At 37.6% G+C, this 27,055-nt stretch overlaps 1 protein-coding gene across 1 annotated transcript in view; it reads right to left on the reverse strand.

The window, feature by feature from the left end:
- Positions 1 to 4,297: 4,297 nt before the first annotated feature.
- Positions 4,298 to 27,055, reverse strand: part of IL31RA (interleukin 31 receptor A) — a 35,500-nt gene continuing 12,742 nt past the window's right edge. The window contains exons 4-16 of the mRNA XM_059492344.1: positions 26,927 to 27,047; positions 25,273 to 25,439; positions 23,978 to 24,129; positions 21,285 to 21,450; positions 20,547 to 20,629; positions 19,792 to 20,008; positions 18,115 to 18,297; positions 15,350 to 15,451; positions 13,802 to 13,948; positions 11,663 to 11,803; positions 10,406 to 10,499; positions 8,865 to 8,943; positions 4,298 to 8,023 (exon numbers count right to left, since the gene is read on the reverse strand). Of these exons, the coding sequence (XP_059348327.1) occupies positions 7,403 to 8,023; positions 8,865 to 8,943; positions 10,406 to 10,499; positions 11,663 to 11,803; positions 13,802 to 13,948; positions 15,350 to 15,451; positions 18,115 to 18,297; positions 19,792 to 20,008; positions 20,547 to 20,629; positions 21,285 to 21,450; positions 23,978 to 24,129; positions 25,273 to 25,439; positions 26,927 to 27,047 (2,273 nt within the window). The 3' untranslated portion in view covers positions 4,298 to 7,402. The remainder of the gene's footprint in view (positions 8,024 to 8,864; positions 8,944 to 10,405; positions 10,500 to 11,662; positions 11,804 to 13,801; positions 13,949 to 15,349; positions 15,452 to 18,114; positions 18,298 to 19,791; positions 20,009 to 20,546; positions 20,630 to 21,284; positions 21,451 to 23,977; positions 24,130 to 25,272; positions 25,440 to 26,926; positions 27,048 to 27,055) is intronic.

The following is a 27,055-nucleotide window of genomic DNA, read 5'->3' on the forward strand; positions in this document are numbered from 1 at the left end:
AGGCAGCCCAAGGGACTGAGAAAAATGTTGGTAGCAGACATTCAAACTCAAAAGTCTGGACCTCACTACTCAATTGTAGCAATAGTTAAAGCTAAAGCAGCACTTTTAAAATATAAACCACCATAGTATAGCATAGTTTCTTTGACAGCTTGAATTGTGAAACAAGCCCATTGCAGCCTGAGATGTTCTGTTCTGTTACTGAGCTCCCACGGGGAAACTCTCCCAGAACCTTCATCCCCCAGCGAAGGAGCTGTGGGCCAGCCCTCCACCCTCCTCCACGCTCCCAAAGCTCACTTGAATAACCTGAGTAATTCAGGACCCTGGGAAAGGACATCCTTGATCTGTAGTTGGGGCATCTCAGGACAGCCTGCACCCTGGCATGTTAACCTCTCAGGTAAAGTTAGATACCTGACTGGCTTGAAGCTGTGCCCCTTTCTGTCTGCTGAGAGCATTTTCTACACTTTTCTCTTTCAAGAGCTGAAGGAAGTAGAGCATAGGAATGGTGTTAGGCCCCCTGAACTCACTTGGTGTTTGAAAGGGCTGCAGTATTTCAACACCCTCAGCAGAAGACAACAAACTTCTCAGGAGGTTGAATAGATTTTATTTGCAAATTTTAGAGAATAAAGTACTTGGCAAATTTTAAAGCAACATCCAATTAAAGCAAGGCACTTCACAAAGCACTCCTTTAGCAAACTCCAATTTTAAGTGACACAGATTTTGAGAAAAGGAAGTCGTGGGGCTGGGGGGTGGGAGGTGATGGCTCGGCAGCACTTTGGGCTCCAGTGGGTGGTGGGGGGGAGCAGTGGCTGCACCACCTACCCAGAACTTGCCCTGTTCCCTGCTCTGAGCTTGCACTTCAGTTGTTTTGAGCCATCAGACTTTTCTCCATTCTGCTACAAATGGGCAGCACTAAATCACGCTGTTTACCTTTCAAGTATCCTGTTAGGGTACTGAAAGGATAAATCTGCAGCATAAGCATGCACATCTGTTTCTATTAATGCTTTGATATTCTTGAAAATCAATCTATTTTTAAAATATTGAGTCACAGAAGAATGTGTTAGTCAAACATCTGTTACAATTTTTTTATTGTTACTCTTCATATTCATGTTCTGAGTTCAAGAGACATAGATAAAACAATAGTTCTTAATTAAACAGTGAGACAGCAGTAAAATGACTATTTATTCTTGAGAAAAAAAGCAAACAAAATAATCATTAGAAAGCCCAGTAAAAGAGAAGGCAAATTAGTTCATGTTCACTAGAATAACAACAATTTGACAATTTTTGTCAAATACTAAGAAAAAAAATTTATGCAAAGTAGAAGAAAGAAAGACATAACCGACGAAATTGAGCTCTTCATAAATTCTCAGACTGCAAAACACATCATGTACACTAGAAGTATTTTGGAATTAATAACAGTATTTTAGAATAAATACATCTAATAAACAGTATGGAACAGGTCATGCTATAAAAACAGTAAAACAATGGTTAATGATTTTTTGTCAGCTCTGTTTACAAATGCCATCCTTTGTTCACAGGACATATAAATTCCTTTATTTATGCAAGGAGGCAAGAGTAACACATTTTCCAGCCTTTCCACAGAAGCACCATAAGATTGCTGCATATTTTATTTACATTGTGCCGGGAGACAGAAGAGACTATACTTGCAATAAACTCAGATTATTATGGGCTCAAGACTCACCTGCAGTGAGATTATGAGACTATGCCTTGCTTCCTGTTATTGACATGCCAGACATTAACACAGAGCAATGGAACAAAACTTTCACTGGCTTTGCAGCAGATTGATACAAGAACAAAGCAACATAGACATTAGCTTAAATTAGTATCCATTTCAACTGTTTACAAGAAGCTTTCATATAGCCTTAAATAATTTAAGGTAGATAAACTCTGTGTATTATTTTCAAGTGATCTTTAGCAGGAGATCTTATCTGACTGTTTCAGAATAGCTACTAGCAAAAGAGAAAACTATTGAATAAATATTTGCAGATTACCTCTTACAAGCTTAAGGAGCATGATTTTTTCATTCAAAACACTGTTTTGTGTGACCACTGAGATATAGAATTGCACTGCTTGCTATACAAACTACTTCTCAAGCACTATGATCTTTGCTATTTTGTACTTTGACATCTAGATAAGCAAAGCTAAAATCTTACAACCCAATACACAAAACCTCTGTTACAACAAAGGTGTCTTACTCTGACTCATCAAGGGAGCATTCAAAATTGAAATCAGATATTTCTCTGAGGTAGAACTTCATCTGATTCATTATCTTGTAATATTTCTAATCCTTGACAATGTAAGGGCAAGGGATATGGTACTGTCCAACTGCAAAAAAACACCAGACAAACCTTGCCCTCATGACCACATCCCAATGTGGGCACCACAGTTCATCTGAGGCTGCACAGAGCGTGGTCTCTGACATTTGTTCCACCCAGCCCTTCAGTGTCATTTAAAATGTGTGATACCTAGCTCAGCATTAATACCCTAAGGTTGCTGTGTCTGCACAGATCTACTCAACTTACCCTGAGAGCTGCCTTGCCTAGCACAGCTGCAATCACAAGGCATCAAAGTTATTATCTTACTACTGATCTTAGCAATTACCTGTATCATGGGAGCAATGGGTGATATTCCTACCCGGTAGCTCTGGACTCCAGCCTCCATGCATCTAAAGCTTCCTGAGCATCCAGACTGTCCGAGTGTGAACGGAGGGAGCCAGTCACCTCCTCACACACTAAACTCAGCAGCAAGGAACACCAATCTGAATCAACAGACAGAGCCCAAACATGGGATAGGGCTTCTGGTCAAGGGCCAGGACCTTGTGGGCTGTTATGCCAGACTCCATGCCCAATGCAAAAGAGAGGATCCCAGCAGTGAAGCATTCTGTAATGCCTTCTGTGCTGGTGATTGACACTATGCAGCAACATAAATCACATAAAAAACTTCCTTCTCTGCTAGTACTCCTGCACAAACTAGCCTGATGATGACACCTCACTCTGTCTGGGCTCAGGCACGTGCACACATGAATATGCTCAGGTGTACACAAGCACTTCAGCAGCCAGTTCTCAAAGGAATCAGTGTAGTTACACAGATGCATCTATGTATATGCACATGATATATGTGTTTGTATATCTGCATAACTGCATGCCTTCTGATGAAGCTACACCACCTTGCAGCAGTGACAGGGCCAGCTCCTTTCTACATCCAGAGGTGCTCTGCTTCTGCAAGTACTAGGAAAAGAGAGCGCATTTCAGCTTCCTTTAACTGTGCCTTTGCAACATATTCTCACAGCAAGGATGCACGAACAGCTGAACAGCTCCTGATGTAAAGTCTAACAACAACTAGGGAGACAAGAAAAAAGGTGGAGGGGAGAGCAGATGCTAATAAAAGTAATCGACAAGTAGCTGAAAAGAAGCTCTGAACAAGCAAGAAATGAGTGTGTTGAGTAGGTTAGAACAGCACAGAGGTAATTCTAAGGTAATCTTTGTATTTAGGAAGGTATGCACAGGTGCACCTACAAAAAGTCTGATCAGATTTCAGATCTCATTAAGTTCTCAGCTCCTTTCTGCCTTGGGGAAATACATAAAATCAATAAACTGGATAATGTTTTGAATGTGCCCTTTATAGTCACAGGCTTCTTTAGGTTGGAAGGTACCTGTAAGATCATGGAGTCCAACTATTAACCCAGTACTACCAAGTTCACACTTAACTATGTCCCCAAGAGCTACATACACTCATCTTTTATATACCCCCATATTGGTGACTTCAACACTTCCCTGGGCAGCTTGGCCCAGTGCACGACAGGTGGAGAAATTTTTCCTAATATCCAATCTAAACCCTTCCTGTCACAATTTGAGGCTATTTCCTCTTATCCTACCATTTGTGTCTTAGAAGAAGCCAATCCCCACCTGGCCACAGCCTCCTTTCAGGCAGTGGTGGAGAGTGATGAGGTCCCCCCTGAGCCTCCTTTTCTCCAGGACAAACACCCCCAGCTCCCTCAGCTGCTCCTCACAGCACTTGTGCCCCAGACCCTGCCCCAGCTCCATTGCCCTTCTCTGGGCTCTCTCCAGCCCCTCAGGGCCTTTCCTGCAGTGAGGGCCCAGCCCTGGACACAGCACTGGAGGTGTGGCCTCAGCAGGGCCCAGCACAGGGGGACAATCCCTGCCCTGGCCCTGCTGGCCACAGCATTGCTGATCCAGGCCAGGATGCCATTGGCCTTCTTGGCCCCCTGGGCACAGCCTGCCTCATGTCCAGCTGCTGTCACCAGCACCCCAAGCTCCTTTTCCATGGGGCAGCTTTCCAGCCACTCTGTCCAAGGCTGCAGTGCTGCCTGGGATAGCCTGCCCAGAGAAGCTGACTTAAGTCATGAGGTGGATTGTGGTGCTGCATCCCATCCTCCCTCAACAGCCACACCATAAGCTGAGAAATGCTCGTTACTCCTGGGCTCATTAGTCCTTGACAAACAGCACCTGGGCTGAGCTCCTCTTGATTTTTTTCAGACCACTGTCTGCTCCCAGGAATTAGTGCTGTTTAATAAGTACCTGTTTCATTAACAAGCTGACATGGAAACTTATTTTCTTGGCTGAATAACAACCCAAGTGGAATATTACTTTTGTGGTTGAACATTCAAAGGAAGTTACCAACTCAAATTGTGGCCACAGAAAAATACTATGACTAAAGCCCACTCTCTTGTGACCCTATAAACAGCAATCCAAAGTGAGACCTATTCTATATGAATATGAAAATCTAAAATGTCTAAATGATGCATTTAGTTACTATGACTAAAGCCCACTCTCTTGTGACCCTATAAACAGCAATCCAAAGTGAGACCTATTCTATATGAATATGAAAATCTAAAATGTCTAAATGATGCATTTAGTAAAAATCAATACAATAAATTTACACATTTTTCTCAGTTTTAATTTTTAATGGTTCACAGTGTTAGTTTGAAAGACACATTGCAAAAGGTCAGAAAGAGTACAACTCTCCATGCAAAATAAACAAGTACAAGAAGCTTTCTTTCCAAAGCATGTGCAAAAGGTGGCCTTCCTTTCTGGAATGTATTGAGCCTACTTCTAGCATTTTGCTTTTTCTGAGAAAACAATGGGGAAGGACAGCAGAAAAATAAGGAGAGAAAAGCAGCGTATCAATAGGGAAGAAAATAAAGTGGGATAAATAAGAAGGACATACTTACCCTCCAGAACCTAAGAATTTTTACAAAGATAACCTAGCCAAGCCACCCAGCAAGAACCTCCCCTCTCTAATGATCCCTTAAAGGTTGCATTATTTTCACTTTTCACCTGTCTCAAACACATAACTCAGAATATACAGCTTTCATGTAGCTGCTAACAAATTCCTAGAAAGGCCCAAAATATCTCTCCATGTGTTTATTTTTAGATATTGTGATATTAAAACAAACACTGAGATTTTGATATTAAAACAAACACTGAGATTTAAGGGAAAAAATTGCTGTGATGGAATCAGTGAGCTCTGAGCCCAGAGAGACAACAACATCACTGTAAGTGAGAAGTGTAGAACCAACTGCAGAAGCAGGAAAAAAGCACTGACCTAACCAAAGCTTTGTCCTAATTTCAGAGAATGACTCACCTAAGTGAGCAAGGGCTTATAAGAGCAAGCATATATGCATTTCATCTTGGAGCACTGTGGTTGAGAAAGTGATCCAACAAACAGGAGAGGTAGAAATCAGTGTTGCTGGCTAAGGAACATTTGCAGAAATTGTTTTCCCATCCTTTCTTGGCAACTAGAGGAACATTGTTCTAAGTTAAAGCAGCTTCCAAACTACAGAAAAAGATCCTAAATGCAAAACTTTACACTGTTTTCACCAAAACAAAGCAAGTAATAGCCACAGCATACAGGGAAAGGCTCAGCCTCCTCATTCATGCTTACAATATATTTTCCATTCTTCCACTCCTCTTCCTGTACAGAAAGGAAATGCTTTCTAATCCTATTCACATTTGTCTCTCAATTTTCTATCCCCATAACTCCTGTATCTTTTTTCCCCCTGAAATAAATCTGTAGTTGTGCAAACTACAATCTTGTGTAAACAAGACTGATAACATCAAGTCTCTAAATGCTGTAAAAATAGCTCAAAGTCTTAAAATTGCCATATACCCCATATGTGTCAAACTGAACATCCCCTTCTAATACAATTAATTTGACTCTATCTTTTTAAACCTGTTATTTAGCAGAGTATTTCACTAAGAGCTTTACAATAATGGCCTCTTTCTTGTTAAAAAATTAGTGTGATCGAGTGTTTTACTGCTTAATTGCTGATCTGTAAAATGAAAACTATAATTAGATTTATGACTTAACAAAATCACAAAACAAATGACAAAAGTTATATCTTTCATGTAGAAATACCTAATCCTAAATCAATTACCAGAGAATCTCGGAAGATTTTACAGACTTAGTGTTTTTCTCATTAGATCCCTGAAAAATAACTTCCTAACTCAATGCTTATTCTAACACAACGTGACATAGTTAGTTGATATTTTTTTCAGTTCAAAATATCAAAACCTCAGCAAGGAAACACACTTTTAAATTGAAACAAATTAGAAGGACAGAGCAAGAAGATAAAACTGCATATTGAAGGATAACTTCTTAAGTTTTGTTTCTCCTGTTTGTTTTTAGGAAACAAACAGTAGAAACAAAACCAGCACAAAATGCTGAGGACTATGAAAACCATGAGAAAGGAAAGGAAGCAACATAGCAGGCATAAAACATTTTCCAAAATGCAGGTAACATAGCAAATATACTCTCATTAAACATAAGAAACTATAAGCTAAACTATTAATTCAGGAGTCAGGATACAAAAAGACAACTCCTGAAATGTAGAACATATTTGTAAAACATGAGGAACATTATATATAAAACCAGATAAAAAACAATCAAGGGAAATAAGGACAGGAAAGTAGCTCTGCTCTATGTAACTGAAAGAAGGATTTGGCAGATTCTGACACTGTTCAAGTCTGTCCATGTTTCCCCATCAGAGCTGAGCCTTGGGAACTGGTCGTGTGGGGAGCAAGAGAAGAGCTGCTTGTACTGCTGGATGCTCCTGCAGCAAATATCAGTTTGTTTTAGCAGGTTGAAACAGGAGAACTAAGAAGAAATAACAAAAGCTATTTCTTTTGTCTCACTACTGGCATGTCTGGTAAAAAAAAAACAAACCAAAACAAAACAAACCAACAAATACCTCAAACATCCACACTGAAAGTGAACTCTGACATGCACACACACAGCATAACAAACTAATTCACAACTATTTGAAGGAAGAGGGTGCTCCCATCCAAATTAACCGAGCTCAGCCACCTCAGAACATGTGACTGCCTGTGAGCAGCAGTGCCCAGGGATATCTCACAGGAGGATTTTATAACAGAGCCCTCTCACACTGCTGACCTTTGGCCACCCTGAACATGTCCACTGTTATGTAGGATTGTGCCAGAACATTTGGTTGAAAAGGAAGTAAGGCACCTGACTGGCTTCTGCATTCATCCGTACTGTGCTCTGGCAAGCTCTCAGAAACAAGGAATTCCCTTGTTTTAACTGAATTTTTAAGGTACGGATTGAACAGTGTCTTTTCACTGAAATCTTCCAGGTTTAAAACTTCCTCATTGTCATTTTCTTCATTTTTAGTTGGATTCTGCTGGCATCCACACAAATCACTTGCCACCACTTCTATGGGCTGGACTTCCTTCACTGGTATCAAAGCTGAATGCATTTGACTTCTGGTAAATTGATCAGTAATTATATAAGGCATGGATGGGGAAAAACTTTTAGCAGCTTCATGCTCTTCATTATGCAGTATCTTTTCATCTCTGTTAGTTATGCCTTTTGTATTAATACCAGTACATTCAGAAACATGGTTTTCATAATTTATTAGCAGGGATCCTTCCTGACTTTCTTCAGGAAAACAGTATTCCAAAACATTTATTTCTTCAAAGTCTACAGTTTTGGTCTGAGATGACATTCTCTTCAAAAATGAATTATTCTGTCAATACAAAGAGATAAATTGGAGAGTTATAAAGGGATACATAATGTATCAGTTCATTTTTCAATAAATAAATTATTGCTGTTTGAGCTCTGTTTAACTCAGAATTTCAGACATGCACCAGTGAAGAGTTTAGATGCTTTTCAGATGGGAAGCAGTTACATGTGAATGAGTACTAAAAAAGGCAATGTTATTCTGTCCATTTACTAAATGCTTTCATATTAGGTTTTCTGTAAGTAATGAAATAATGAATTTCAGCGAAGGCTCAGAATCAGGTTTGAATTGTGTCCATGTTTTCTTGTCTAACCAGACATTTTGGGAAAAAAGTTTAAATCCCATTATCTACAATTTACACTTTCTGTGCAAACCTGGTCAACTCCACTCCATTCAAATAAACATTGAAACTTTAATAAGGAATAAATATTCAAAAAATAAAAGGACAAAACCATTAGTACAACTATATACCAAATCTTATTATATGTTGCAATACTGTTTTTGTGGAGAAGAGAGGGGGTGTGCAGATGTGGAAACCTAATTTAGTAGACTCAATAGCCTGTGAAAATTTAATTTACTTCATTAAATGAACCATAGACACCAACCACTTTGTCACTTCAAAACATTATTTCCCAATATCCTATAATAATTAGATTAATACACTTTATGAAGATGCATCTTCCCTATTATTTTAGAATACTACAAAAAGCATTTTGTAGCACTGAAAAAGAAGAATGAAACTCAATAAAGGTGGGAGGGGGGGTTGGCTAATGAAATGACTGCCAGAAAAGGATTTATTTTCCCTCCATTTGATCCCTTCTTTAACCCATAAAATTCCAACTACTACCACAGATGAAGCAAGAGGCCATTCCACTGCAAGACTTTCTTCAGGATTTGGTATATCAGGCCAGCAAACCTTTTTAAACCTATAATTGAGAAAGGAATTTTAGCCAAATTATGAAATAAATAGATTATTAAAAATTTAAAAATCACCAGAAATTCCAAAAACTGCTGAAGTATCAAACTTTCAGAAAGGAAATGTTTTCTATATCAACATAATGCTTTTCAATAAAACTGTTTCCCCATACACTGTTTTTTATTACAAAAGATCTCAACAAGATCTCTTGGGTTACAGAGACATTGCAGAAAAGCCATTATATATTATATATTATATAATGTTTTATTATATTATATTACTCAATTAAATAGTGTATGAAATAAGAGCATGCCAAAATAAGACAGTATACAAATTCTATTGTGATCATTTTTCAGGGTGTTTCTTCAGTGAAAATCCACCTCAGGTGGATTTGTTCAAGGAAAGTGACCCTAGCACTATATCACATTAGAACTACACTGAGTTCCTAAATTAGCAGATAAAGGATGCTCACTCATTTAATCACTCACTGACACTGGGTAGTGGGGCAAGGGAACGAAAACCAGTCCTTAGCTTGACTTTTCTCATGGCAATTTTATCTACACAAGAATATAAACATTCTACTGCATCCTAAGTATTCTTCAGGAAAAAAAATAGTTTTTGCTATTGTAAAAATTCATTATACTCAACACAGATGAAGATGTAAAAGGGATGGAATTTATTTCTTGAGTTGTACTTACTACCTGATGCTTCTCCACTTGACAACAGTATTGGTTTCAGTAGCTTAGAATGCCCCAAAATAGTTCAGGTTTTTAACCTTCTCATCAGCCAAACAACACAGTCACTTTTCTTGTGAAAATATTTTATAACCTTAAAAACACCCTCACAGTCATCTTTGCAATATTACGGGATCTCCATGCCCAGAGGAAAAAAATTTAAGTCTATCAGGGGACATCTGTGACAGCACATGAAAGGATTATGAATCATGTGCAGATACAGATCCACACTCAAGGATCAAGCATCCAAAGATCTTCACAGAATGTAATTTCTAGGTTTTTTCCTCATTCCTTTGCAGCTCAAGAGAGGCATCATCAACTAGTAAGAGTTATAGGTAAGACAAGCAATAGGGCCTATGTCCTAGTACCATCCTAGCATATTAAAAGTGTCTAGAAAGCTTTATTTCCTGGAATTAATAATTTTTCAGAAACTGACTTTAAGTTTGCTCCCCTCACTTACATGGCCATGGAACTGCAAATGGCATGTATGTAGCATTTTACATAAACTGATGTAGGTGATACATAAATCTGTTTCTCCCATTTATTTTGTTTCAATTTACTAAACTTTCTAAAATTAATACTTATTTTTGGACTACAGCACATAAACTGCAGTCAAAGTATAACCTGTACACTTACTTATTTGTTACTTCAATCGCTTGTCTTCTATTTAGACATCGGTTTTGAACACAACAAAGGCATTTATAAAATAAATAAAAATCCAGTAAGAAATATACTCACACATGTTTTTTCAAAACACATGTCATCCAAAGGCCTATCAGACACAAAATGCTTATCTCAACAGGTATAGCAATAAAAAAGATATCTTCTTTATCTTTGGACAAAAACAAAGAAATAAAAACCAAAACACCAATTAGTCCACATTGTTGTTTCTTCAGGTATTCCCTTAAGACAGCTAATTTTTAATATCCAAGTCACTTAATTAGCACAATTCTAAAGAGCTCTGTCAAAACTAGCCAAAATTACTCAGAATACTGTAGTATACCCATTCTATGACAAGTTAAAAGACAAGTATTTAGAATCCAACAAGCCACAGTTACTGAGCCAAAAAAACAGACTGTGATGAGATTTTTCAGGATGTTTCAGGAACAGACTTATTGCATTTTAAAATTTCCTTTATTTAACAGAATCACACAATAGGGGGTATCTGTAGATCACTTCATGCAACTTTAAACCTAGATCAGGCTGCTTAGGGTCATACCATGCCAACCTTTGACAGCAACCTAGAATGAAGGCTCTACCACCACTTGGTCACCACGTTCACCTAAATCTGCTGGTCCATGCCACTTCTACCAGTTACAAAAAGATAAATAGCAAATTGAGTGCAGGAGATAGATTTTAAACTACAAAAAACATTAGTTACTCTGGCTGAAGCACTGCTGATTTCTGAGCTAATTTCAGAGTACCAGAGGCATTTAGGAATATACTGAGAACATTCTTCCTGAAGTTGAAATGAGGAAATGTTATTCTGATCTGTTGTCAATATACCTTGTCAAATCTGGCTAAAACAAATAGTCAAAGATAGGAAAAGGCATTTCCTTACACACTCACTGGCCACAACCTCTGCACTCATTTTCCCGTTAAGCTTATATATCAGAATAGGTGAAACACAATGTGTGGTTTTTGTAAATCTCTCAGATGGAAAAGTCTACTTTGTAATGGACTGTTAGGCATCCCATCCCATAGCTGCATACACACTGCTGCTTCTACAAACAACCATAGTACTCCACTGCTTTACTGACAAGGAAATAAAGATTTTTGGGGTTGACTTCTAATTCTGAGGGTTTTTTTAGTCTGTGAGATTGTCAGTGAAATTAAGTTAAATTCAACTGCCAATTTGCCAGTTCTTCCTTGTTTGGTCCAACACTACTTAAAAAACAAACAGAAGTTAACAAATGCCTAGACAACCATGTCCTGTATTTCTTATTTCCAAGCCCATTTTTAAAAATAGAAATAAGTAACTGGACTATTACTTACCCAGTTTTAAAGTCTTGAAGGTTTTTGGCTCTCCAATGGTTCCCCCAGCTTTGTTGCTTGCCATAATCTGAACAGTATATTGTGTATTAGCCTGTAAGGACTTCAGTCTGTATTGTAGAACATCAGAGTTCACTGTTTCATCTTTTTAGGAGATTTATGTAAACACACAAAAGTAATGTTATATCAGGGAGCTGTACACTTAGCAACTTCTGCAATAACAGATCACAAACTATTTTAAAGATAACTTGAAATACAAAGCAGCCTTACTAATCCTTTAAAAGATGAAACCTAAATTACTGAACAATATTTATCAATACTACTTAAAAGTTTGAGGCAAAAACCTGAACCATTACGTATTTACTTTTATAAATAAATACAAATATTTTTGCTAGTATTAAAGATAGGTGAACTATATTCTCCTGCAGATTATCAATGAAAATTGATAATCTTCAGGAGAACATAGAAAAGAAAGTGCTTTGAGAACTTTATTTCCTCAAAATAGTTGGCTCAGAAATTAGGAACTTCAAATAATTTCTGTAGCTTGTGAAATTCAACTATATTTCTACTACATGCAGTTAGACACTGATCATCCAAAAGGATGTCATCTATCAACACCAGGATACCACCCCAATAAAGTCAAAGGAAAGTCAAAATCAAAAGGAATTTTTTTCCAAGTTTCAAAATGCTTTTATGAATTGAACACTGTTTCCAGTGTATTCTCCAGTATTGAAATTAATGTAATGTGCTTCACCTGTAATTTTTTTTAAGCAGGGCATAAAAAAATCCTACTAACAGTACCAAATGCATCTTCATAAAAAATCCTACTAACAGTAACAAATACATTTTCATATAAGAAATTACAGTCACTAAAACATTTCCTGGTGCATAACATCAAAGGCAACTCATTTCCTCAGTCAGTTCTATTGAGAAACACCCAGGAAATAGTTACGCTGCAATATGTCCCAAGTTAAAATAAACTGAGTTTCTCTTAAGTCAAGAGTGGGAAAGTGAAGTTCTAGTGCTGGAAGGCCATTAGTGAAGTCACCTTGGCACACCCCCCTACTATTATCAAGAACACATGACATCAGAGAAGCCTCAAAAAACATTAGTACAGCATGTTTTGCCATTTAAATTTCACTCCCTTGCGTTGGTATTTACGACTAATTTTCTAAAGAAAATAATCTGAATTCCTAAAAGGGACACAGCCTGCTTCACATTACGAGTAATATGGAGAAATAAGCTCTGTACCATGAGGCTCCATGTCTCAGAGATGATCCTGCACAAAGCAGTCAGCATTAAATTACACAGAAACCAACATAATAGGAAAAACTGTGTGCAGATGACTAAATCTCACAGAAGTAATTAGCTTTCTCTTTCACATTTAAAAATTACTGGGAATTGCCCTGGTCTGAACTGGATACCCATAAGAAACAAGCATCACAAGATTTGTAAGTCTGAAAACTTTGCAAAAGAGATTGTGTTAGGTGCCTGATTTTTAGACAATGACATCTAAAAAAGGAAGAAAAAACCCCAGTTCTGAAGCACTGAATGATCCAACAGCTTTCTTCATAAACTATATAGAAAGAAAAGTTTAGGTCACCCAAACATTTTCATGAAAGCTTCTGCTGAGATTTAAACTAAAGGAATTTTGAACAGATACCATTACACTGCCAGATTGTATGGACACTATTCCTGAGGCAGAGATTAGGAGTATGCCCAAATTTATGCTATCAGCCTCCAGACCAGAAAAGCCATGGCAAGCACAGAAAATCAAACACATCTGAAGAAACTGATCTAAAATTATGTCCATATAAACTATTCCTTGACAGCTTATTTTAGTGTTATTTCCAAATTTGCTTTTAATATAAAATTGACACCAAAAATACTTTAGCAGAAGATTTCCACCATACTTTTCCAGAAACTGAAGGCATATCCTTCCAAGGACAATTATGAAACCTATCAATTCACTGAACCCTTATGATCTATGGCTTCACACAGAACCTATGATTCTCCACTATATTTCAGCTTCTCTACTACTGTCAAGACTTTTTTCATTGACTTTAAAGGCGCCTCAAGATAGAAGAGAGATTGAAAATTTCATAACCCCGTTGGAAGTATTGTTGTTTAATGTGTACTTACTCAATTCTTTTCCATTTTTGGGTTTATAAAATATTGTATAGTTAGTGATAAATCCATTTCTTTTAGCCTTTGAAATCTCATTCCACTGTATTGTAACTTCATTTTTCCCCAGAATGCCTGTATCAGCCACAGGTCCTTCTGATGGCTCTACAGAGAAGCATTATGAAATAGCAAAAGTAGTAAAATAGTCAATAGTGTTTTCTGCCTATGTTATTTTACACATACCAGTAACATAAGAGAAAACATATGCATGAGAAAATATGCAAACTTAGTGCTCTGACACAGTCCTTAACTTTTCTCACTCTCTTTAATGTAGAAATTATTTTGATAAAACTTCCCCTCACCTATAATGGCATTTGCATAGTTTCAGGTGTTATCGTATTAAAATACTTAGATGTCATTAAAAGGATTTATTGTTACAACGTCAGGGAGAGTTCAAGAGGAAAATTATCCTTTGCGCACTCCTTGGGGGGGACTCAGGCACAAGACCAGTGCCTTTGCAGGAGATCTCTGGCTGAGCTGGGATTCAAGTGGCATCTCCTGCACCCCCAGCGTCCTCAGCCTTGCCCACCACACAGAACAAAGCCTTTCTGCTTACACAATACCATCTCACACACACTGCTCATAACTTTGAGGAGACTTTCTGAAGAAAGAGTTCTCTGTGATGCAGTTTTAAAACTTCCTTCCCATTCTCTAATAACCTTGAGTGTTGTCACAGCTACCTAAAAACAGGAAAGCACTCAAAACCCATTTCTGACTGTGCTAGTAATTATCGCTGAAACAAAAAATAATCCATTGCCTCCCCCCAGTAATTAGTGCTCTTTAGTGGTGCATTGTACTATGTGTGCCTGCACATTTGCATAGACACACACACCAATCAACATTTTCACATGGAATCTTAAAATTACTGGTAAACTACATTCTTACAGCTGGTTGTATAAATCACTGAATTCACAATAAACTTCTACAAATAAAGAAACTTTACCCCTTCCTCTAGCAAAACACTACTTCATCCAAAGTTTCCGTCCAATTACAAGCACCATGTCTTCTTAACATTTTTTATGTGCAAGAATACAAATGTGTTATTACATTATAAAATCTAACAAAAAGTAGGCTTTTAAAACCAGCCATTTTATTTTATGAGTAGAATTTCCTTATATATTGACTGACAAATGTAATCAAGCATTAAAATCAAGTATAATTATATATCGAAATGAGCTTTTAAACATTGAAGAGATAGCTAGTTTAAAAAATTCTTTCATGTTCATAGCTACACTTTTTCCAAATGCTTTGTATACAATATGTAAACTTCACAAAAAATTAGTGGGTGCAAGCAGCAATGTACCTGTATCACAAGATGAATACTTTCTTATAGACATATTTTATTGCTGAACAGAACAGAAATTAGGAACCCTGAAACCTGGGGGTCTTTCCACCACCTTCATCTCTTTTTCAAATAACAGTAGTATCACATCACTAAAAGATAATACATCCTGAGAAACAGACTACAACACACATTTCACAATTTGATTACTTTAAAATACCTACTTTTTTCTTCAGCGTAGATTTGTGTGTAAGATGGAGCTGCTACATTACTTCCATAAAGAGGATACACCAAGATGTTATAGCATATAAATGGTTTAAAGTTTTCTAAAAAGGAAAGAAAAGAATATTTACATACAATCTCTATGTGATATTACTACAATGAAAATAGACTAAATCACAAGGGAATTCTAAATATAGTGTTACTGACTATTTGCTTCTACTCTCTAGCCAGCACAATATGCAATTATTGACTTGAATGCTCATTACTAGCTTTAACACACTTTTTTCATAGCAGTATTTGTAAGACCACATGGTTTATGGATCATTTCTCACTAAAAATACTTTGAATGGGTAATTATACTTCAGCATCATACAGCTTCTCTATATAAATCCACTTACTCACCTCTAAACCCTCTGTGGTTTTAGAGGAAGTCTCTATTTTCAAATCACCAGTACAAAATTACACTTGAAGGTAATATATATATTTCACATATATCGATGTTTACTGCTTTGCAAGAGACAACTTTGTCTCATGCATCAGATTAAAAAGCAGTGGGGTCCCCCACTCTTACCATTCAGGACCTGAGGGAATGACAACTGTGTCAGGAAGGCTTAGGTTGGATATTAAAATGAAAGGTTCTTCACCCAGAGGGTGTTTGGGAACTGGAACAGGCTCCCCAGGGAAGTGGTCACAGCACCAAGCCTGGTGAACTTCCAGAAGGGTTTGGACAATGCTCTCAGAAATATGGTGTGATTTTTGGGGTCTCCCATGCAGGGCCAAGAGTCGGATTTCAGTGATTCTTCTGAACATTACAACACAGAATATTCTATTATTCTTATTTCTACACTGATGTTCTAGTCATTGCCAACTGCAGATCTTCTGACCAGCCTGACTTAAGGGTACAGCTGTTGCAAGTGAGATCTCTCCAGCAGAATTTTATGTTTCAAGACATAGTTCCAGCTTCTAGAAATGAAGTTTTGAACTCTGAACAATCCAGGAGCCAATTAATCAACCAGGTGTACCCACTACTTACAACAGCTCCCATCAACTCTGAGAGGACATATCTGTAGCTTTACATCCCCTGGCATGAAACCAGGGTAAAGGGATTCCTAGATCATTCTCTCAAGCTCTGCAGCTTGCTAAACAAGAATAATGGCTACCAACAGATCCCTGCATGATATCAACTTTCTGCTGCTCTTTCAGTCTATTACACCTATTGCAATGGCCATTATATATACATTACTCCAGCTGGTTTTAGCTAGGGTAGAGTTAGTTTTCTTCCCAGTGGCTGGCATGGGGCTGTGCTTTGCATTTGTGCTGAACAAGGGGCTGACAATACAGAGATTGCTGAGCAGAGCTCACACAGAGCCAAGGCCTTTTCTGCTTCTCCCGCTGCCGTGGTGGTCTGGGAGGGGACTGGGGGTGTCTGGGAGGAGACACAGCCAGGACAGGTGACCCCAGCTGAGCAAAGGGGTATTCCAGACCGTGTGGCATCATGCTCACTACATAAACTGGGGGAAGAAGGAAGAAGGGAGGACATTTGGAGTGAGGAGTTTGTTTTCCCAGGTCACTGTTACATGCAATGGGGCCCTGCTCTCCTGGAGATGGCTGAACTCCTGCCTGCCCATGGGAAGCAGTGAACTCACTCCTTGTTTTGCTTTGCTTGTGTGCAGGACTTTTGTTTTCCCTATGAAACTGTCTCCATCTCAACCCACAAGTGCTCCTGCTTTTACCCTGTTGATTCTCTCCCTGATCTCACTGGCAGGGCAGTGAGCAAGCAGCTGCCTGGGCTTGGCTCTTTGCTGGGGTTAAACCACAAGAGTCAAACTGAGGTGATGACAGATTTGATTGGTATGTACTAGACTGAACTCACAGCTGTTAGTGCTGTTCAGCTAGTGATAAGCAGGCTCCTGCACTTGCCACGGGGGTCATTTGCCCGCCTGGGTATTAGAGTCTAGTTAGAATTTTGATTTTGCTGCTTGCTGTAGTGCTGCACTACTTAACACATTACTGATTTATGCCTGAGAACATTTTGATAACAGCCATGGGGATGTGCCAGGGCAGTGCTGCTGTTTCTGTGCTGATGTTGTGGACAGGCTGGAACTCAGCGTGAAATTGAGCTGAAGTGTGGTGTGTGATGGCATCCACAAGGGAGCCTGCAGCCTGTGGAGGACTCCACACCAGAGCAGGTGGATGCCTGAAGGAGAACGTGACCTCAGAGGGGAGCCATACTGGAGCAGTCTGGGGGTAACTGCAGCCAGTGGGAAGGACCCATGTCAGAGAAGTTCAGTAAGGACTGTCTCCCATAGGTGGGAAGAGTAGGCAATGTAAAGATTCCTCTGCAACCTGTGGTGAAGCTGGCCGTCCCCCTGCAGCCTGTGGAGGACTATGATTTTCTCTCACTAAAACACATGAAAGAGCATGAGTTTTTCCCATATTCCATCTTTCTTTTTAAATTCTTGATTTCTCTGATAGTCACATCAGTCACAGGCCTCCCTACTGGCATAAGATCAAGCCACAGAACTGCTTCAACACAAATTCTGTAGCCTAATCTTATATGAGAGCAAGCACTACCTTGGATGTTGCATGAAAATTTGTAAGACTAAAAAATGCTATTACATTAGCAGCAGAGATTTCAGTAAAGCATGTAATAATACTGTTATGTTTAAAAACAGTCTGAGGAAAGCTGAATGAGTTCATCCTTTCCAATCTACCTATAAGTACATGTACATCTGTACATTGTTACAGGTGTAACTGATAAACATACTTTTGTTATTTTTCCACTTTGTAGAATTTGATACATATTGCCATGATCTACCAAAAGGGTCCATCTCCAATTCCTCATACCACTCAACCACATATTTGGTTGTTTCTGGTTCAGAGGTTATCCACTGCACCACCACTTCTTCATTTGTTGTAGAGGTTACCACTTTTTCAATCACCTGAGAGGCTAAAAATTTAACAGAAAATATCAGCATTTGTCTTCAAAAAAGCTTGAAAAACACATACAGAATTCAAGAACCAGTCTCTCTTTCAGAATCCAAATTTTGCAGTGTGTAAAACTTTATAAACCAAATTACTACCAATTTTGCAGGTAGTTTATAAGTAATTTTGATTGAGATGACAAAGGCAATGGAACAGGAAAACAAGTCAGCAAGGTCAAGAATGACACTGAAGCAAAGGTGAATTCTGCATCAGCCTGCAGAATAGAGGTAATGAGAGTCTAAGTGAAAATCCAACTTGGCAAAGCAGAGGCAAAAAAGACTTGATGAAGCAGAGAAAAAAAAGAGATGCATCTGGTGGGGGGAAAGCACATCACAGCGTGGAAAAATCAGAAAAACCTTTGTGGTGGGATGCAAAAGTGGATAGGGAGGTAGTCAGCAGCTTCTAGGACAAAATTACATTAAATCTACATATCCAGTTTTCTGTTTAGAAATGGAATTTGATTGATTGAGTTCCAGGGAGACACTTGCACTTACATCATGAACAACTCTTGTTAGAAGTGATTCAAGTGTGTCAAATACAACCAGTCTGTCAGATCATGGCTGGCAGCAGAATGTTGCAACACAAGGCTCAAAGCAGTATCAGAATTAAACATAAGAGCCAAAGAGCAACTCTTGTGCTAGATCAGGCCAGCTTCCTATCCCTGGCAGTGGGTGGAATGGGTTCTCTGGGAATGCATATGAAATGAGAATGAACACAAGGCTTCTCTCCCTGCTTCCACTAACGCAGCGTAGAGACTTCTATTTATCATATCTTTGAATGATTGTTGAACACTCTGCAATAGTGCCCTGTGGTAACCAATCTTCTGAGCTAACAAAGGGATCCAAAAGAATTGGGTAGCATTCCTGTCACCTGGTTTTTTAAGATTTTCTAAGCCTTCTGATTCTTGTAGTAAACTTTCTCACACACTTTCTGTAAATAACTCATTGTTTTGCACTCCTTTATGGAGGAAGAGAGAGTTAATGGACTGTTGGTTTGACCAGTGTCATTGGAGAGATGTCATTGTCACCTCCAATCCGCTGTCACTTTTGTAAAACTATAAATATTGGAGTCAGAAAGTAAACTTCCCTTTTTTCCTTCACCTTGAGAGGAGTGGTGTGCTTGTGTTTTTTCATGTCCTATAGTGACACATTCCATAAATTTATTTGGGAGGTGCAAAGTTAGGAAAAAACCTAAACCAACCAAAAAAAACCCTAAGAAAGTAGTACAACAGAAATTCAATAAGACATCACAAAGTATTCATATCTTAACAACTGTATTTCAAAACAAAAGCCCCAACAATAATTGTCTGTAACAGAAATATGATACATGACAGCAAAATACAAGATACATATGACAGAAGCCCTTAGCATAATTTTGCTTCACTATATCAGAACTTAAAAAGATGTAATGAAAATCACTTTTTCATTAATGAGAAAAATATGAAATTGAAAAATCTTACATTTTTCGTCAGAGGATGGAATCCTCAAAATAGCTTCAGGAGACTCTCCAGCAGAGTTATAAGCAGTGACAGATATTATATGTGCCTCTTCATTTAAAAGTAAGGTCATTTTCTGTTCAGTAGTATGGTTTGTCCTTTTATGTGCAGCCTTGTTTTCTGGAAAATACTGTATTTTGTAGCCTAGAATTCTCCCAGAAGGCGGAAAGCTTTTTAATGGCTAGTAAAAAAATACACAGTAGTGAGTGTTTTGCAGTGTTACCTGCACAAGCAAAAACATATGCTGTGTTAAAGATTAAATTACAAAACTATTATACTGTATTTAGAAAAGCAAGATATTTTCTTCAGGCCCATCTTCAGGACAGACAGCCACCAGAATTTCCTTGATGGATTTCAAAAGTCAGATGCTGAGATTTGAAATGTGAAGAGCCTTTAGACACTTTACTAGAAGATTAAAGTGCATTTAAACACAGCTTTGGCAAACTGGATTATTTAAATGCAGTTTAACAACTTTCAATAGATTTTCCAGTGATCTGAACACAATTAAATGCTCCCTTTCCACACAGATTACAAAACTCCATTCATCTACCATTCAGTAAACAAAAGCCTTTTCAATTCTAATTTAGTTCAGTGAGCTTTTTTTCTGATAACATCAAATGCCTCTGGCAGTTACATGTCCTACAACACAGAAATACTTAAATACAACATCAGCTACAGGATATCAATATGATTACCAATTCACAAAAAAATGCATGTACCTTCCACATAAGATGTACAGATCTATTTCTAGATGAGCGTGAAGACTCAATTACTCTCCACAAATCCACTTTTCCTGAAGGAGCTGTTTAAAGACAAAGAAATCCAACTTGCAACTTGTTGCTGTATTAAAAAGATTGTTTAATATGGTGAAAACAATCAAAAGGCTTCTCTAATATGGTTAAAAAACTCAAAGGTATCAAACATAGAGTCTAAGAGAAAATTACTAAAAGTAAGTTTTATCTTCTGTAGTACAATGCCTTTTTTTCCCTAATTAGCTACTCCTTTCTTTCTATAAGTTTCCTGCTACTTGCTTTTATTTGTTCAGTTCTAGAGTCTTCCAGAAGAGATTTTCTAGTCTTGTTTTAAAACTGGTATTTTGATTTCTCTATTTATAATTTATTTCATTGAACACTCATGCTGCACTACTTTTCTGCTACTATCTTAATTTGCTTTGTTAAATCTTCATGTACACTCTTAATTTTCCCTCTCTTCAGTGTCTACTCATCTGTTTTCTTCCTTAGTCCTATGTTGTTTGAATCACTTTTCAAATCTCCTCCAATACTTGCTGTTGTCGTTCAGTTTTCCTCTTTTATCTTTAAACACAATACACATGTTCTGTTTAAGCAACAGGATTCTAAATTCAATAGAGGATAATAGGCTGTAACACAGTTTTTCCCTACTAAATCCTAATGTCTCCAAGTATAATAGAAGAAAACTTCCACAGATAGGCAGCTTACCATTTTCTTCTGTGCTTTCATTTTTCTCTCCACTCCATCCACTCCAAAATGCTGACTCATTATTGACACACCGAATGGCAACAGAATAGTCTGTGGAGTCCCACAGACCTGTGAGATTACACGATCCTATTTTCTTGTAAGAATTCATTGAGACATTGACAAATTCCTGGAAATAGGAACAAGAACAAAAACTATTTGATATAAAATTTAGTGCAGATATATTACTTTTTTTTTTATTACTTAAGAAAACACAGAAGATGTAGCTTTTGTGTATACCACCTCACTTCTCTGAAACTCAACATTCCTTGTTTTAAACTTCATTTTTCTGTGTAGCACCTTTGTTCCTCCTGTAAAACTCCAGGGTTTGAAAAACTTGATCCCAAACCTGTGGCTTGAACAGGGAGCAGCTCACATGTGATTCTAGAGCAGCTGTGCACAGAAGCTGCTGGAGGAATGCAGTTCCCACTGGTGGGAAGCAAGTGGTTATTGCTAAAGCCATTACTACAATAATGTCCCACAGCAGCCTCCTGGGGGAAGCAGTGATTCCCCCAGTGATTCCTCACAGTTTGTGAGTCAGCTGGGTACTTGTCTCCTGTCTTGTGCATCTTTTCTGAGTTACAAGGCCTTCTAGCTGTTAGCCATAAAACAGTGTAGCTGTGGGCTGCCCCAAACATTATCAGTACAGGATTAAAATGAAAAGGTAAACAAAAGGACAAAAAATTCTGGTCCAAGAGGTAAAAATAAGATGAAGCCTGTTAGTGGTGAAGGAAGATGGGAGTTTAAGAAATAAATTATGTGTTATCTTTTCAGAAAAGTAATGACAATGCGAGTCATTTCTTTGTCTTGAAAGGAACCTCACTCACTTCAACACCCCCAACAGGGCTAAAACACAGTGAAGAAATTCTTGGCTTCCATCAGTTGAACCTTCCAATGAAAAATTAATCAATCTATAACAATGCAGAGTGTACTATAACAACTATAACAAATGCAGACACTCACTCATATGAACACCATAATGGGAAGTGCCTAATGTAACTGAATATTTTGGTCTGTTCTGATCTCAAGAAACTCACTGTCAAAAAATACCTGCTGCTAAGGGAATGAATTCAGGGGTCTCCAAACTACTGTAGGTGATAGATTCTGCAACAAATCTAAAATCAAAAAGGCTCCAAAATTATTATCAACCTCTGGCAGAACCTGACATAGAATCAGAGACATGTTGTACTAGGTTTTAGTTAATTGCCAAAAGGCTGTTAATGATATTGCATTAAAATCAGAAACTTAGAAATTTAGTATATGCAAGAACAAAAACATGTCACATGTTTTTCACTCAATAAAACAGTTCACACCAAACTATTTAGACTGGTTTGGTCAGATAACTTTAAAGGCCAAGAAGGTATTTGTCATTTGTGCAAACCATTTTTCCTTAGGTTTTTCTGAGGTTAGTTTTGGGTTGATTTTTGTTGGTTTGTTTTTTTTTTTGCCTATATGTGCTGGCAAAGAAACAGCTCCTAAGCCTTTACTAGTCATGGATAGCTCCTGTTTCTTCTGAAATGTCTGTGTGAAGATGCAGGTGTGAGCTGAGGAAGCAAATGGACATAGGTTGTATTTGATAGCAAAAAAACCAGACAGGTGATTTCTAATGCAGGTGCTGAAAACTAGACAAAATACACAATCAAGCTGTAGCCCTCCAAGGACTATGAGGTCCTTCTCAAATGTTGAAAACATAAGGACCTCATAGAATGTGTCACAAGGATGCCAGTGCCTTGGCTCCAAAGAGATAAACATCTCAAACACGTCTTCTAAACAATCATTAGTTCCATTCCTACTACTCCAGCTGTACCTGAGCCATACTGCCCATCCAACTATCCTGAATCCTGAATCCAAGAACCAGTATGTCATATTTACAGTAATGATGCTTGAAAATATGAGAACGATGCTAGTAAGAAACATCTTTAATCTTATGTTTTTAAAGCTCCGATGACTACTTTGATGAATTTTTCTCTCCCAAAATTATACATGTGGTACATAAAATAATAAGATCAAGGCAGAGATCTCAGTTCAATGAACTTTAAAAAACAATCCAAGAAACTTGGGCAGTTCTTTAATCTGGAAGAAGAAACAGTAAAACTACAAATATAATCCCTTCTATATTGAAGACCATAGGAATAGATAATCTGAAATACGCAGATACGGGGGGTTTTACAACCATTCCATTTAAGTGTCAGAGAGAAAAACTATGAAAAGAACTTCCCATATTTTTCATCTTGCAAAATTTTTATTTTCATTCACTTTAAAATAAATTTAACATCATTCCATATTAATCAGATTCAAATGTTGCAGTTCTAAGTGAGTGCTGTTTTCAACACCAGAATGCAAGGGAAAAAAAAATATTGTTACTGACTGCATGTGTAATCCCTTGGCCTAGGGTCATCCCTCATCCTTCCACAGAGTAATACTGAGAAGCACAATATGTATCAAAACAGATAATGACCAAAAGAAAAAGGACAAATAACCCTAGAAAACCAAACCGTCTTCTTAAGACCATGCACCTCTGGTAACATTCCAGTAAAATAACAAGGTTATTATCATTATTTCAAACACTTGTTGCCTTTTTTCAACTTAAATTCTTATAACATTAAGAAGTTAGTCACAAAGAAGCTGCCATGCAAAAGAAAAATGACGTAACTTACGGTAAAGTTTGAATACAAGTTTCTGTATTGAACCTGGCAAATAATATGTTTTAAAGGGATAATCTTCTCAGGCATTTTCCAGGTTACTGTAAGTAACTGCTTTATACCAGGGATTTTTTTAACTGAAATTATTTCAGGAGGGGCAAATTTCTCTAGAATGAAGAAACAAGAACGTTAATAGAGGAAAATGCTTCTATAAAAGTTCAGAATTTCTCTGTCTGTGTGTGTTCCAAGAAGTTAAATCGTTATCCCAGTAACACACATCCTATTGGAGTATTCATGTGATGGTTTATATAGACATAATTCTACATATGGGAAATTATCTGTAAGAGAAATTGCACATTAACTGATTTAATTACACTGAATTTTGAACAACCTGGTCTAGTGGAAGGTGTCCCTGCCCACCCAAGCCTTTCTATGATTCTGTGATTCTATTCACAAACCTGCTCTCAAATAGATGTGCAGACATCTTTCATTTGTATCAGCACTGAAAAATATTACCCAGAGACAACAGCAGAGAAAACAAATGAAGCAGAGCTGGGATGCCAAAGACAAGACTGAACTGCAGATGAGGAAAGAATTCAGCTGGAAATTATCTGAGGGGGAGAGAAGCGTAAAGCGGAAAATGGAAAAAGAATGGACTAGCAATAAGAAAAGACATGTCTGGCACAGAGAGTGTAGAAAGTGATGAAGAGTCACAGTAGATCTGAATACAGAATAAAGGATGTGACTGATGATGAGTGCTGCAGCAAAAAGTATTCCATTATAAGGGTAACTGCTTAACTAGGCCACCAAAATGAACAGAGGAAAAGCACAGGACAGAGGGAGAAGAGGTAGACAAAATATTATTATTGCTCCTGTGTGCAATTATTACTGCACATAGAACAGGTGGGGTTTTTTAACAGAAAGTGGAATAGCTGACCATATGATGGGTGGCCCTTGAGAAATTATAATACCACTACCCACTGCAGCCAGGTGTTGCACTGATACTTGGTACCACTCAGAAATATTAAAGTAGAGTCCAAGTACCAATTAGTTTGACAAAAAGTTTTAATATATGGCCTTTACTTCTCAATAATTAAAAATAAGTCATTTCTAATGGATATATTAGACATTAACCTAAAGAAATATTGTTGCAGTTAGATGTTGCCTAGCATGAAAACAACACTGTATCATTTTTCACCACCTCACAGTAAGATCAAGAAACTGTTGTAAATTACTGCTGTAACACCAATTGGAAGAATTTTACATGGAAAGGTCATAAATTAAAACTTTATTGATTCTTTTTTAATTACCTATTTTTTGCAAAGGTATAGGGACACACTCTGTTAAGGATGCACCCAAAACATTTTTAGCTTCCACTTGAAAACAAAAATCATTACTATAAACATTGTCAAGATAAGAAAGTGAACACGACTCTGTTACAGCCAGGCAGGGTTTAACTAATTCTGGAGAAGACATCCTGAAAAAGAAAAAATAAAAGCAGTTAGAAACGAAAGGATTTTCTTAGAATAATTCAAACAAATTGTTAGGCTATTGTTTATATATCTTTGAGGATGCAAGACTTTTTTACCAGGGAACATTTTTAGATGACATGTTTGTGCAAACGAATACCCTTAGCTAATTTCCCTGTCCCCTTGGTACCAGTGCTTTTGTAGTCACATGCTAGGGAGACTACTCAGCTAGGGAGACAGTGGATTAAAATTTATGTTTAGATTTGGCTGCCAACAGTTCTGCAATCCAATTCGCTTTGTGGTTAATAAGAAGTCTGAGCTTATACAGGAAGGAATAATACTGAAATGTGCTTTCAATGGCTGTTTTAACTTCTGGCTTCACAAAAGCAGCTAAGTTATAAAAGATAGAAACACCAGAAGTAGTAAGAAAGTTCCACATTAAAAAGATGGAAGCTTAAAATGTCAAAGCTAAAATGGAGATAACACTAAAAAGGTTTTCCTAATCTACCATTTAAATTACAAAGAGAGTATACACTAGTACAATATTAAAAAATACCCTCCAGAGTCTGAATTCATTGCCACTCTCAAGAATAACTTTAGGCATTTTAGAAATCTTTTCATGAAACAATATTACCTGGAGTCTTGGATAGGCAGAAAAAGAGCACCACCAGAAGCAACACTATAAAGGAGAGACTGATAAGTGCATCTGGGACAAATCTGGACTATCACCTTCAAAATCCTACCTGAGATCTGCCTTGGAACAACACTGATTTCACCATTTTCACAGTCACTTATGAAAAATCAAGCTCCTAACCAACATTTAAAATCTAATTGAAATTGAAAGAACCAAGTATCTGTGCTTCTACACTGGAAAGCATGAGACCACTAATTTGTATTTGTAAATAGAAATCCCCAAGCAATCCAAAAGGACAACTCTGGATTTTTTGACTGAAACCTTATGACTCCAAGGGTCACTAGGTTAAATGCTACTGGAGTTAAGCAGAATACTGCAGTAAAGCAGTGGCTTAATGAATTTTTATGGGAATTTTTTAAAGTAGATGAGGAACCAATATTTTTTATGCCCCCAAAATTAGGTTAGTTCATTACATAGAAAGTTTCTGGGAAACTGTCCCATAAAATGCCTCCATTCACCATGGTCACTCAACTTTCAATCTTATTAGTAATGTTACTTCAAAGAACAAGTGAATAGAGAAATATAAATATTTCTCTACTGAATATTGGTTGAGAATTATTTCTTTTGGTTGAGGCTTACTTCTTTTATACAGCACACTAAAAAGGTATCAGACTGCAAGTATTTTCAACAATTACCAACCCTGAATTAATCAATTAAAATTACTGACAAATGCCAAGACTCCAATCTCCATGATGATTTTAAACAGAATCTTCTTTTCTTTAAACAGAAGTCAAGGTGAGAGAGGAAGGGAACTGGCTGCCACAGCCCAGCAACCCAGTGCCCAGTATATCTAGTACTTACAGCTTTCGGTAAAGAGTATAGTTCGTCGTAAGACTTGTTTCTCTTCCTGCATTCCAGGTACAGGTAAGGTTAACATCATAGAAATAAATGCAGGAAATATTTTCTGGCATGTCTGGACGAACTACAGTG

Source organism: Ammospiza nelsoni, chromosome Z (assembly GCF_027579445.1).
Source record: "Ammospiza nelsoni isolate bAmmNel1 chromosome Z, bAmmNel1.pri, whole genome shotgun sequence".
NCBI lineage: Eukaryota > Metazoa > Chordata > Aves > Passeriformes > Passerellidae > Ammospiza > Ammospiza nelsoni.